General features: G+C 34.5%; 1 protein-coding gene across 1 annotated transcript in view; it reads right to left on the minus strand.

The window, feature by feature from the left end:
* The window catches only part of KHDRBS3 (KH RNA binding domain containing, signal transduction associated 3), a 259,539-nt gene that overhangs the window by 107,401 nt on the left and 137,313 nt on the right, over positions 1-14,825 (minus strand). Inside the window, 3 exon segments of the mRNA XM_074264910.1 lie at positions 2,418-2,542; positions 2,545-2,563; positions 10,843-10,959. Coding sequence (XP_074121011.1) covers positions 2,418-2,542; positions 2,545-2,563; positions 10,843-10,959 — 261 coding nt within the window.

Genomic DNA, 14,825 nt, shown 5'->3' on the forward strand with positions numbered 1-14,825 from the left:
GGGTGAAGTGAGCAGAACCTGTAAAGTGATTTATTTAATAGTAACAATATTAAAAGAAAAATAACTTTGAAAGATTTTTTAATGAATCTTATCAATAAGATCAACTTTCATGACTTGTGAAGTGTGATAAGATAGCATGCTACCTTCATGACAGAGACAGAGTGAGAACCTCAAGATAATGAACAAGACATTTTTTATAGGGAAGATAGGGGAATTTGCTCTACTTTATTACGCTTGTTGTTACAGGATTTTTTTTTTCTCTCTTCACAGGTTTTTTTTTTTTTTTTTTTAACAGAAATCTTAAAAACATTCATATAATTGATGATGGGGATAAAGTTTATAATCTAGGTAGCATGTATAGGGGTTACAGAGTTCTTAAGCAATATTAACTCTTTTGATCCTGGATAGTAGATACTATTATTACCTAATAAATGGCGGTAGGCAGTAAGTGCTATTTTAATACCATTTTATAGATGAGGTCAAATGATTTGACCAGGGCCACATTGGTAGTAAGTACATATGGCAGATTTCAAATTCAGATCTTACTGATTATCAGTATAGCAAACTTAAGGGTTTATGAACGAGGTAATTTATAAGCAATAGAAAGGTATGTTAGGTAAGAGGACAAAAAAAGAAAAGTTTACAACTATCTTTCATTATAGTCACAAATTTCTAACAAAATATTATCTGTGTTTTCTATTTGCCTAGTAAACATATGTTCAAAACTGAACTCATTTGGTGCCCCTAAAATATTTCTCTTCTTGGTTTCTTTATTTTTGTTTATGATACCAAGAGTGTCTCAAGGATCTCAGCTTATCATCTGAATTAACTCTGACTCTTCCCTTTCAATTGGTAAGCCTTATTAATCCTTCTACATCTACTACTTTCTTTCAAAAAATCTGTATTCTCTCCCTTTCTACCCACTTTCATTAGGGGGAAGAATCCTTATAATATACACAAAGAAAAATTCCAGCATTATCTGTATACAAAATTAAAGGGTTTCCCAAATGTCTTAATGCCATTTTAAAGCTTGAAGCTACACTATGATATTTGAGACATCCTGTATATATGTTTCATTCTGTACTTTTAGTTCTCTATCTAACTGATTATATATACTTAGTATAAGGGAGAGCTTTTATTTGGGAGTCATGATTAAAGTTATGAGAAGATTAAAGAGGTAAGAATGATTCCAAAAAAGGAAAAAAGTATAATTGAAATATTTTAAAATATATAAGAGAGCACAAAAGGAAATTCAGAAAGAAATTAAAGCTGAACAGCAAGAAGATGACTATACTAAATTAAATTTGAAATGTACTTTTTTAAAAAGTCATAGGTAGTAGGGATTCATGGCTTCATAAGAGTCCTATTTATTCTTTTATTAAATAGAGAACTCTTTGTTGGTGCTTGTCAATTCATTTCTATAACAAGAAAAGTAAAAACAAACCCATATGACACACACACACACTCACACACACAGAAGTCTAAGAATCAAATGGTGGCAATATGATAGATCATAATTGGGTACAAGTTGATGGGAAGGAAAAACAGAAATAAGTATAATAATATAATAAGTATTATATATACTTATATATGTGTATATACATAATAACTATAAAAATAAGTATAAACAGAAATAAGTACAATAATAATAATAATAAAGTAGTACAGCATACATACTAAAGTAAAAACTTCTCATTTCATTGTCCTTGGTTTACACATTCTTAGAATTAGTATTTCTGACATGATTTCCCAGAACCATGCTAATGTTAACTTTTTTGCTGTATGAAAGTATTTCCCAATTGCTTTTTCAGCTTTAATCTCTCTGTCTCTGTCTTTCTCCTTTTGATTAACAGTTTAGATATCTATTAATATATACAGATTGACTTTGACTTATCATTCTATCTCTCTACCCCAATGACATCACAGAGAAGTAGCTCCAGAAAATTCTCAGACACTTTCAAAAATTGTAGCTGTACATTGCTGGGCATTTATTTCCCATCTAGGAGTCTTCTGTATCAGTGATATCACAATATTCATCTCTATTCTCAGTATTTAATGCAATGCCTAATATATAGGAGGTGCTCAACAAACTTTTGTCGGATTGAATTACAGATACCAGTATCATATAATATAGACACCAAAATGCCATGTTAAACCATTTTCCTAGAGAAACTGATTGTTAAGGATGACCAGCTTCCCTTCCCCATACCCCAACCCTCTCAATATAATGTGCTTAAGTTGTCAAATTCTTATTATCCATACTCATCAATCATGAAACTTATAAAGTTATGCTAATCAAAGATAAGATACTACAGTATAAAATGCAGATAAAGATACCACAAGGAAACTGAGGAAGGAATTTCATATGTAACTATTTAAAGTATATTATTTAGAAGAAATAAAATTACTATACTAACAGGAATGAGAAACTTTTTAATTTCTTCCAAAGCGTGTCCCATTCGAGCATATGCTTCTGCTGGAGGGGCAAAAACTTCAATGAGAACATGCAGATCATCATTTAGGTGGAAGTACTTTGCTTCTCACTTTTTCTTAACTCTTCTTCCTAAAGAAAAAAGAAATCATTCTTGACAACGGGCAATTATGAGAAAAAATAATGATTAAAAGACATGAGTCTATTTTGGATTGTGTCACAAAAGTTTAAATGAAAAAAGAACGTAAGTACTTAACACAATCTTTACTAAAATTAAATTGAGTTAGATATATGCAAATAGGTACTCCTAACAAAGGATTTTTTTGTGTAACCATAAAATTTTTTTTCCCAAAAAATATTTTGATGGAAAAAAGTAATTGAAATAGTAAAATATAAAGAGAAGCGAAAGAAATTGTATGAGACCTTGACTTTACCACTATATATTCTCTCTCTCTCTCTCTCTCTCTCTCTCTCTCTCTCTCTCTCTCTCTCTCTCTCTCTCTCTCTCTCTCTCTCTCTCTCTCTTTTTTAAAAGTTGAGCCTTCAGGAGAATATTGAAAAATATTGGTCTGCAGAAATCATCAGAGTAGAGTAAAATAAATGCAGCATATTAGAGATCAAATGGACTCTCATTAGCCAGGAATGATACATATGGCTGTAGGCACCAATTATAAGAATCACTTATATTATATCCCTGACCAAGAGTTTTCCTCTTTGAATGCAAACCTTCAAGATGAAGACTCAAGGCAGCCCTGTCTACTTTAAGGTGATTCTACTAACAAAATTTTTCCTTGTAACAAATTTGAGCCTTCATCTCTGCATCCTTGTTTCTGCTCCTATTATCCCACTCTGTCTATGTAAAACAAGTTAATCCTAGTGTGATTTCAAACACTTCAGGTGTGCACTCCGTAACTCTTCTGCTCTTCTCACTAATCATTGATTTTTGCATGGCATCTTGTCTAGACCTCTGAGTATATTTCATCTAATATATTCTTATTTTAAAAATTGGAATATGGAATTCCAAATACAATCTGACTTGGTAGATTTATTTATTTCCTTACTCTGTATACTATGCTTCTTGGTGGACTTTAAAAAGTTTCCATTAGCAATTTTTGTGGGCATGGTACAACTCCTATCAATATAAAATTTACAATAAACTAAATACTAGAGACCTTTCATAGATTATGCTACCTACTATATGCCCTATGTCATATCTATTTTGTACAAGGCTTCACACTTATCCCCATTAAGTTCACATTATTCAAATCTACTCATCAATCTATCCTACTGAGAACTTTTTGGATCCTGATTCTGCCATTTGTTATTACTTTTTCTCTCTCAGGTTGAAAACTAATGAACAGCCATTCTCTAGAGGACAGAAGTCATTTTAAAAATATAGAACACAGATCCAAGAACATATCACTGGAGGAATCCACTAGAAACTTCTATCCAAGGTAACATGAAAAAATAATTTCTACTCATTGGGTCTGAATCTGGGAACTGTTTTATGAAATTTGGAAATGCTTGTATGGAAATACTGTTGGAACACTTAGGTGATACAGTGAATAAAGTGTCAAACCTATAGTCAGAAGACCCAAGTTCAAAGCCAGTCGCAGACACTTGATAGCTATGTGACCCTGGGCAAGTCCTTTACCTTGCTTGTCTCAGTTTCCCCATCTGTAAAATGAGCTGCAGAAGGAAATGGCAAACCACTCTAGTATCTTTGTCAAGAAAATACAGAACAGAGTTAGAAAGAGTCAAATGTTATTGAAACAACTGAAGAAGTATACTGTTTTATGCCTACAGTATCAACTATTTATAAGACTAGTATCCCAATTAAAAAGGGACACAAAGTTGGTCTAGTATGACTTGTTTTCATGAAACTATTCCATCTTTAACTGATTACTATTTCCCTAGTATTCCTTTAAATAATATAGTCAAGAATTTTTGTCAGAAATAAAAGATAAGGTCATTAGGTTTATAATTTGTAGTATCCAATCTGTTACTTATTAAAAATCAGGATTTTTAATCCCAAACTCAATGGGATTTTTCCCTTTCTCCAATATTTCAAAGATAAAGGATAACAGATTGAGAATCATAAGTATACAGTTTTTTTCAGTATCCCGGGGGCTTTATTCATCTGATCTCACTCAGAGCACCTAAATTGTGATCTACTGGCATACAACAAAAGGTGTCCAATTTCCTCACTTCGCACCTAAAGTTGCCCTACCTGCTAAATGATAAATCATAGCTCTTTCAAAAGAGATAAAAAATATTGCATGAGAATTCATAATTTAAAATTTATCACAAATCACAAAATGTATTACAGAAAGATTTTCAAAAATTGTCACACTACTACATTAGCACATGCAATTAGTTATAATTTAATAATTATATAATAATAACTCTGAAAGAACTTTAATATTTGGAGAACACTTTATATATATTATTTCTTTTGGTCCTCACAATAAACCTATGCAGCAGGTAGTGTTGCAAGTAGGTCTAGAAGAACTTAAGTGACTTTTTCTGCATAGTCACACAGCTAATAAATAGTTAAGGATTTAAGCTAAGGTCTTTCTGACTTCAAGCCTAATAACTAAATCCAAAAATTTGCAATTCAAACATAAAAACACCATATAAATATAAATTTAATTCAGATGTTCATATTACCCTGATAAACAAAAGGCAGAGTACAGTCTTCATGACAGTATATTTAGGAGTGTTTAGAAATGGTTAAATGGCTGTACCCAAAAAGTCACCATTTATAGTTTATGAAAACTTGGAGGCTGCTAGCAGTGCAAAGCCTTGGAGGATCAGTGCTGCTTAACAATGACATATATAGAGATTTTGATGAAAACTGATCAAATTCAGAAACAGTACAAAATTAGAAACAACATTAGACAATGGAGTCAGAATCCAAAAATAAGTGGAATTAGTGAATCAAATATAAGAGTCAAAATAGATAATGGAACCTTAGGCTAAATAGGTCAGAGAAAGACTATTCCACTATCCTCTGGTTTTCTACAAAACATCTATAGCAACATACTTGTGGGTAGCACATTTTAGGAATGATACTGGTGCCAGAAAAGGGTAATCAGGTTGGCAAAAGGAACCAAGATAATGCAGTTGAGTCAAATTTAGATTGAAATAACTAATATTTAGCCTGGAGAAGAGAAGTTAGTGGTAACAACAACAACCAAGCAAAAAACTATTTAAGTATTTGAATAGTCATTCTCCTTCTGAAGAGCAACTAGATTTCATGTGCTTTGTCCCAAAGAGAGATTTTGCCTATCTCTTTGTGACTGTCTTTCTCGCTGTGTCTCTGCCTATAAATGTGGAATAGTCTACTTTAGCAGGCAGTGGTTTCCCCTTGTATAGAGATTTTCAAGAATGGGCTGGATGACAACTTGTTAGATAATATACAGATGAATTCTCAGATAAACACAGTTTGAAAGTCCATGAAATGCCAGTCTCTATTACTTTTATATTTATTAGTTTATCTTCTATCAGAAATAAGAATCTCCTCTATGATAACAAAAATACTACCTATGATGTCAGAAGACCTTTACTGTAATTGAGACATTTTCTACCTGTGTGACCTTGGTTGAATTATCTAAACTCTATCAGTTTCATTTTCTTTATATTATATATAATATTAAACTATTGATCTTGAATATTTCTTTAATTCTTAAAGCCTATCATCAGTGACAAGTGGTGATTTAGCTTACATGAATATCTCTAGTGATGGACTTCAGGATAAAAATTGGCAAGTTATTAGTATTTGAATTTGAAGGAAAAAAAACAACAACATTAGAGCATTTCCTAAGGAGGTGAAAAGATACACCACTAAGAAGACACTGGAAGGCAGTTAGTTGTTTTCTTGCCTTTCGTGCTCAAAAAGAACCAAAATGACACCATTCTGTCAGACTCATACTATAGTATGTTCAAATGTGGTTCTTCAAAATATAAGCTTAGAAGGCTCTACCACAGGTCAGACACAATTATTCCCTATGAACATTTGGGATAAAGATGTTTAAATTAAACTGCTACAATTCTTATTTGTTCATAAAGGACGGTGCCTTCTTTGATGCAGGTATTATATTGGACAATACTATGCTAGTGTCTCCTATGTCTCACACAATGAAAACTATGGCTTCTTCTGATATCATATGACAGTGACCTTGTGTGAGTACTCCATAAAAAAAAAAAAAAGAAGAAAGGAAGGAAGGAAGGAAGGAAGGAAGGAAGGAAGGAAGGAAGGAAGGAAGGAAGGAAGGAAGGAAGGAAGGAAGGAAGGAAGGAAGGAAGGAAGGAAGGAAGGAAAAGTCATCTAGGCATTCAAACGATGTAGACAGGACACGGGAGTTGTGATCTCTGCAGCAGAGGTTGAATACTTGGCAGGTCAGCTTAAGAAAGGACTTTCTCATCTACTACCTTGGTGATGTTCAGAATCTTAAGACAAGTTAACTTGAAGCAATTCAGTTTCCTGACAATGTTCTGTAGACTGTCCAGGTTGCACAAGCATATAGCAATGAGGTCAGTGGCTCTATCAACCTTCAGTATGATATAAGACACCCTAATACCTCTTCTCTCGCACTTTCCTTTGGAGGACAATGTCAACCTCATAATCTATAAAATATATTACTTCGGTAAGTGAAACTGTCCATAATATCCAAAATCTCTCCAAAAATTTTCTATAATTGATGTTCTGATGATTCCATTTGCTGGCTACTGAAAAAGCTGTGTTTTCTTGGTGTTAATTATCAGGTCAAAATTAGCATATGAAAGATCATTGAATCACTGAGAACAGCAAAGTCATTTACAATTGATTATGCCATAATGTTACTATTACTTTGTATACTGCACATTTTACTTTACTTGAGTTCATGAAGAACTAGGTTTTTTTTTTTTGTTTTGTTTTCTGATAGCATACTTCTCATCATTTCTCAAAGACCAATAATATTCCACCATAATCATGTACCACAATTTATTCAGCCATATTCCAATTGATGTCTCCCCCTAGTTTAGTCATGACTTGTAGCCTTTTCAAATTAAATAACCTACTGTCAGTGCAGTAGTTGATCTTGATATCATTTCTGTCTTTGTTGAAGGCATCTGGAAATACTTCAGATAACATTATGCTAAAAAGTATGGGAGTAAGCACAGCTATTATTCTCTATATTGATGTCTAAGAGAATCAAAGAGCATCATCCATTATCCAGAACCTAATCAAATTACTAAATGAAATTGGTATATACTACTGATGAACAGGCAATCAAATTTTCCCATGAGCTTCCACAGGCCCTCAGGGCTGCCAGTATCAAAGTTCTTGATGAGATAAACCAATGGGAAGCAAATATCTTATTGCCTATTCCTCAGTCCTTTCTGAAGCCATACTGGCTCTGGAAAGAATCTTGCCAACAATGACTAAGAGAGACATTCCTTTACCTCTATCACCACCACCAGGACTGCCACAAGATAATCGCAGTGAAGGCATTTCTTAATTACAAGGAGATGATAAAACCCAGAAGATTTTGGTCAGCAGAGGATACCTGCCTGATAAAGCTCAGCTAGAATCTAATGAGTTATACAAGTTATACAATTTTGCCATAGGAGAGGAGTCAAATAGCACTAAAAACTTCTTCAATTGGAAGTTCAGCTAGAGAGAGACTGACTTCAACCTGAGGTATATAGTCAATGGCTTCAGTATAGATTGATGACAATCGGTTGATAAGGTTGTTTTAAGTATTCAGCTAATCTCTTCAGTATTAAGGTCTTATCACTAATCATAGTGGCTCCATCAAAGAGAAGCTGAGATACACCTTAAGTTTTTGGTCCCTATATAAGCCTTCAAGGCACTATAAAAATACTTTGGATTGTTACTCTCAGTGTAAAATTGAATTTCATCAATTTGCTGCATTCAGGAGTCCTACATCTTTCTAGTCTTTACACACGTTTCACTTTTAATAAAATTAAACTCTGCCTTCTTTGAAATGACTAAATTATCCTGCTGGTAAACTCTATGCAATTGTTATTATTTTTTTTTTTTTTCATTTAGCAATTTCTGAATTTCCTCACCATTTTTGTCAAACCAGTCTTGATGTTTGCAAATGCTCTAATTAGTACTATACATCAAATCTCTGAAACCTGCCCACTCTTTTTTTTTTTCTTTTTTACTTCACTGCTGTCAGCTGTTTGTTAGCTAAGCTTTCCCTCCAAATAAGTAACATATTCATCCAAAGAGTAGAGTTCTAAAGTTCACATTATGTATTTTAGCAGTCATCTTGTCTTGGGGCTGCTGCTTTTGTTGAATGCAAATGCTTCCTTTCCCAGAGGATAAGTCTATGTTCTGTTTACAATGACATTGTCTATTAAATGTCAATGTTTTCTATGAGGATGCACTCACAAAGCTGAAAGTGTTTAGATAAATGGAAGACTATTGCAGTTGAGAAGGTCATGAGATACACATGCCTTCAATAATAAGTTGCTGTTCCTTTTTCTAAGTCCACTCCACCCACGTGGTTTCTGCCATGTCTGAGAGTCTGTGTCTACTCAAGTGCTTTTTAAGTCACCCAATATTACAAACTTATTTCCCTTGGAACATTGATGATGAGGCTCTTCAGTCTTCATAAGGCTTTTCTTTGGCAACAATGGGGTTCATCATGGTGGCAGGGCTCTTTCCTGCCAGTGGCGATCACACTGCCATGTGCTTCTGGGGAGGCAGACAAGCTTGTTGATGGATTACTTCTGATTATGAAAGCCAAGCCAATTTCATGGTACTTTCTGTAACTGCAGCCCCAGCAGAACAATGTGTGTCTATCCCTGGGACTGGTAAGAAGGCCTTCATCTGCCTACCCTGTTCAGCTGGAACCACCGTTTGGATGTAATACTGTTAGGTTCTCCTGCAACAAGAGCTATTTGTCTTTCAGGTACACTCAGATTTCAGGTTTTCCACAAGCCTACGCACATTTCAGCTATCAGTTCTGTGTGCGATCATCTTCATAAAAGTTCTGCAGTTACAGCCATAGTGTAGGACCCCTGCCTGCAGCAACAAGCAAAGCATGGCATGGGTAGGGGAAACAGACCATTTTAGGGCTGCTTTTCCAGATCCTTCCTCATGCCAGGAGCTGAGCAATATGATCCTTTAAAAAGGCTACTCCGGGGGCTGCCAAATCTCTCTTACTGCTTCAGCCCAAAGAGAAGATGACCCTAGTGTATCAGCACTTGCTGCTTTGTCACTTGGCTGTCACCAAGGACTCTGAGGTTGGCAAAATGGAATGGGTGGAGTTTGACTCATGCAAAAGTCCAATTTAAGTGAGGCAGTTGCATGAAGTGACTCATTTCTCTCTCATTCTCCCTCCCAGAGTCATCAGTTCTTTAATAAAATAAAAAAGACTAGCGACAACTTGGGATGCAGCAGATGACCTTGATCTCTTTGATATCTAACCAAGCTTTAAGGGTTCTGTATCACCTATTTCCACTGCCTTCATGGCCTATTGAAACAAATTGTTTACATCTACCTATTCTACTGTTGAAGTCTTTACCAGCTTGGGGTAGATACCCCCTTAACTCAACAATGGGTTTGAGCCCCTTAATTATCCCTCAAGGTTTAGTCTAATCTGCCAAAATAGTTTATTGGGGTGTGAGTGCTATATATCCTAGAGATTATTGGAACCACAGATGAGATGTGGGTGGAAGGTGGACATCAAAGTTGAAAAACAAGCCCTGAAAAGGGCTTGGGGGCCCCCTCACATCAGAAGTGTAAAATGCTTTACACCTCAGAAAGTGGTAGAAGTGCTCCTGAGTAAAAGAGACACAAAAGACAAACCACCTTTGTCAATTTCTTCTAGCTAATTGAAATTTAATGCTCAGAAATCACTCAGAATATGCACATACATATACAAGCACACACAAAGATCTTTTATATTATCTTAATAAAAGGGATACAAAATTTTAACAGTGATAATGGACAATGAGAAATGATCTGAAAGACAGAACATAATAAGAACAATATCAGCTGATTTTCACATAACTTTAATATTTTAAAAGCACTTTAAAAATATCTGAATTGATCCTCTCAGAAACCTTAGAAGGTAGACTGAGTTGCTTAGGGTGACAAAGAAAAAGCGACTATGGTCAGATTAGAACTCCTGACTTCTGGCCAAAATTTTAATTTATGGATTAAAAATGTAAAGTATGAAAAACCTACTCCATTATTTATTTGACATGTGACTATGAAAAAACCAGTAGAGTGAAAATGGTTACTTAATGTTTAGTTTCACATTTTAGATCTCAACTCAAATCCTCTTTCTGGGTTTTAATTAATTATATCTGTAAAATTACAGAATTTGAATAAATTATCTCTAAGATTTATTCTGGGATCTAATACTTTAGTTATCGAAGTCTATTACCTTTGTTTTGTCTCTCATGGAACCTTTTCCAAGAATGGACATTTTGGTCAAAGTTTCTTCTTGTAAACGCTTCAGTGAATTTCCACGTGGACCCAAAAGTTTTCCAACGAAGTTAAACTAGGAATAAAAGAAAAAAACAAACTATAATTTATACACAAAGAATGCTTAAATATTTTTTTAAATAAAGCTATATGATGATCTACATATTCTCTTTTTTTTTTTCTCTCAACCCTAGAAGGTAGGCATTCATTATCATTGTTTATATATTACAGATGAAGAAAATGGGGCAAAGAGAAGCTAAGAGAATTCTCAGGATCACATAATAAATGTTTCATATCACAACTCCTGCTGACTCCACCTCCAGTAGTTTATACACTGCCACCTAGCTGGTGGTACTCTCATCCTCCTTTAAATTTATATAGTTTCTTACTTTGCCCTCAGTTTTGGTCTTATTCACATTCTACATTATTATATTTAATTTTGCACGTGACTTTTCCCTTCTCATCTCTTTCTATTACTCTGCAAAGCCTATACACACACACACACACACACACACACACACACACACACACACACACACACACACACAACAATGGGGAGACACTATTTAAAATAAGATTAAAAAACAACAACAAAACAAATCCAAGAGATATGCAAAATAATTCTTCAAATCTACCCTTTAACAGAAATAAGCTATTATTTAAACATCTTGATTAAAATTAATACTACAGAATCAAAAAATCAACATATAGCAATTTTCACTTAGCTATCTAAAATTGATTTTCTCTAGCATTTTAAATAACTCTAGAATTGATAGCTTCAAAGTACATCTGTGTAGTATGTAGCATAGCTGTGATTAATAGTCACATATTTATCAATGTATTCCTTTCTTAGAAACCATTATTGGTTCCTGTAGCGAGCTGTCTTCCTGCAGAGAGCCGACTTCCCTTCCTACAGAGAGCTGCGTCAAGCCAGATGTAGTGCAGAGTCTTCTCCTCTTTGACTCTTGTCCTTCTCCAGTCCAATCTGCTCTCTGGGCCCAATGTTGTGTCTTTTATCCTCCCAGAGAATGGGCGTGGGATAATGCAAGGGCTTCTGGGAAGAACCACTTCAGCCAATGAGCTTGCTCCTTCTATCAAGTCAACCTGAGTTCTCACCTTGTAATTGTCCAGACAACCTGAATTCTCACCTTGTCACTGTCCAGACAACCTGAGTTCTCACCTAGTAATGCTAACAGGTTCCTATAACCTATAGGGCAAAATGCAAACAATTTAGTCTCAAATTTAAGGTAAATCATTGTGACTCCACTTTATATAGTCTAAAACCTAGTCAAGCTGCACCATTAGATGTTTTGCTGATTTTATCTTCTTTCTTCTGTCGAAACAGACCTTCATTTGCAGAAATGCACTTCTTCCAAATTGGAACCTTGCTCTTCCTTCAAGGCAGAAGTGTTTTTATTTATTTTTGTGTCAGCTACTCCTTAAATCCTTCCCTTACTACATCTAGTTGAAAGTACTCACTCTTGACTACACATTTTAATATGGCTTTTAACCTAATCATCTCCTTTGTTCCACCACCTTCTAGTATCATCATATATGTTTGTATACATAGCTACTTTTTCTCTCTATTACATTACAAACCCCCTGTAAATACAAGTATTACTTTGTTTTTCATTTTGTATTCATTGACCCTATTACAATATCTTGCCTATGGTAGGTCTCAAATAGATATTTTTAAATGGAATTTTCAGTCATTGGATTTTATTTCAAATAATTTAGATGATTTTAGTAATCTATCCTTTCTATAAAAGCTAAATATTATCTTGTTTTTCAATCTACATAATGCTGTTGGATAGCATGATCTAAAATAATTCAACAAAATATATCTTGAGTGGGTTCCACATGTTCAGAAATGGTTGAGGGGTTGTGAAAGACACAAAAGAGTAAATCATGTGCTTATTCTCTCAAAGAGCTTACAATTTTTAATTGACAATGTAGCACTACATCCTATACACAACACCATAAAATACAGACTAAGAATACAGTAAGATATCACCCCCCAAAAAAAAAAAGAAAAAGGAAAAAAGGAAAATTGTGCAATTAAATAAACTATGATTTCAAGAGTTTTAATGAATAAGTAAGATTTGCTTAAGATGAAAGTTTATTATACTTTCTAAGTTATTTCTATTCCTAAAGAAACCTACCATAACCCCTTAATTTTAGCTCCTTCCCTCTGTTATTTTCTATTTATCCTGTATATAGGTTGCTTTTTACTTATTTGTTTACACATTGTCACTCTCATTAAAATGTAAGTTCCTTGAGAGCAGGAACTATCTTTTGCTTCTTTTTATATTGTCTAGCATTTATATAGTACCTAGAACAAAGAAGAGGGGCTAATAAATGCTTTATGGTAGATCAGAAATTTTTAACCTTCAATTTGTGAACTTCTAGATAGATATAAATATAACGATATTTCAATATAACTGGTTTCTTTTGTAATCCTATATGTTTCATGTAGATAAAAATATTATTCTGAGATAGATTTCATAGATTTTCCTAGTCTGTCAGGGAGCCAAAACACCAAAAAAAAAAAGGGGGGGGGAGAGGGGTTAGAAAACCCCAAAGATAAAGTATTAAACAATCTACTCTAACCTACTGCTTTCCAGTAAGTTTCAAACCCTGACAAGTTTCTATTAGTGAATGTTGCCTTCACTTTTTCTCTGCAACAATTCTTATTTCAATTATTATAAGGAATGAAAAAGATTAAATCTAGGGGAGAACATGGTAGAACTGGTCTATAAATTTCAAGCTCTCCATATTTACCCCACAAACAGAACAAAATTTGCACCTCAGGAAGAATATAATCTGGTGAAAAATCCAGAGGACTTGAGGCAGAAGAGGGGTCCCCCTGGTACAACCTAAGAAGATCTGAATAAAGAGCCAGACTAGGTTTAACCAATGTGAAGTGCAGACACCTTCAGGCTAGGTCCACAGAACCAACAAGTGGGGACCCCTTCTGTGAGATGGGTTTGGCTGTTAACTTCAGCAGGAATCACAATACTTTTACCTCCCCAACAAGAGAAGTCAGGAATCTAAGCACTAGAAGATTTAATAACCTGGGCTTATTAAGAATCTGGGTGAGAAGGAGCCAGCACACTGGGAGTGCAGAAACAATGGGGCAAGGATGCTACTGGTTGTGGGCACTTGCAGTGGGGGGGTCTTTTGGTTTGGGTTTCTTGATCAGCTTGAAGAGGTGAAGTGAAGTTATAGGTATCATCTCCACACCCCTCCATTAGAGGTGCTTTGGCTAATAGGAAGGAAGGAAGGAAGGAAAGGAAGGAAGGAAGGAAGGAAGGAAGGAAGGAAGGAAGGAAGGAAGGAAGGAAGGAAGGAAGGAAGGAAGGAAGGAAGGAAGAAAAGAGCTGACAAAAAACAAAGAATCCAACCATAAAAAGTTACTATGGGAATAGGGAAGACCAGAGTTTATCTTCAGAGAACACTGAAGCAAAAAAACAAGCAAGACACTGAGTAAAACTAATAATTAAAGACACATCCAAAAATACTCCAAGAAAAATTATATATAAAAAAAAGTTATTCACGAAAGTTAGAACTGGGCAGGGGGAAGCCAATGAAGCTATAAGAAGTCAAGATATAACAAATGGAACGTAAAGAATGAAAAAAAAATAGAACAGAATGTGAAACAACTTAAAAGAAAAACAGATCTAAAGAATAGATAAAGAAGAAAAAAATAAAATAATATTTTTACTACCTAAAAAATTATGCCCCCCCCCAAAAAAAAAAACCTTGGCACAATAATGCAAGAGAAAATCCAAGAAAATTATCCTGGAGTGGTAGAACATGAGGGGAAAGTTAAAACACACACACACACACACACACACACACACACACACAGAGAGAGAGAGAGAGAGAGGAGAGAGAGAGGAGAGAGAGAGAGAGAATTTTGTAAGAAAACAAGAAAAAAAA

This window comes from Sminthopsis crassicaudata, chromosome 1, assembly GCF_048593235.1.
Source record: "Sminthopsis crassicaudata isolate SCR6 chromosome 1, ASM4859323v1, whole genome shotgun sequence".
NCBI lineage: Eukaryota > Metazoa > Chordata > Mammalia > Dasyuromorphia > Dasyuridae > Sminthopsis > Sminthopsis crassicaudata.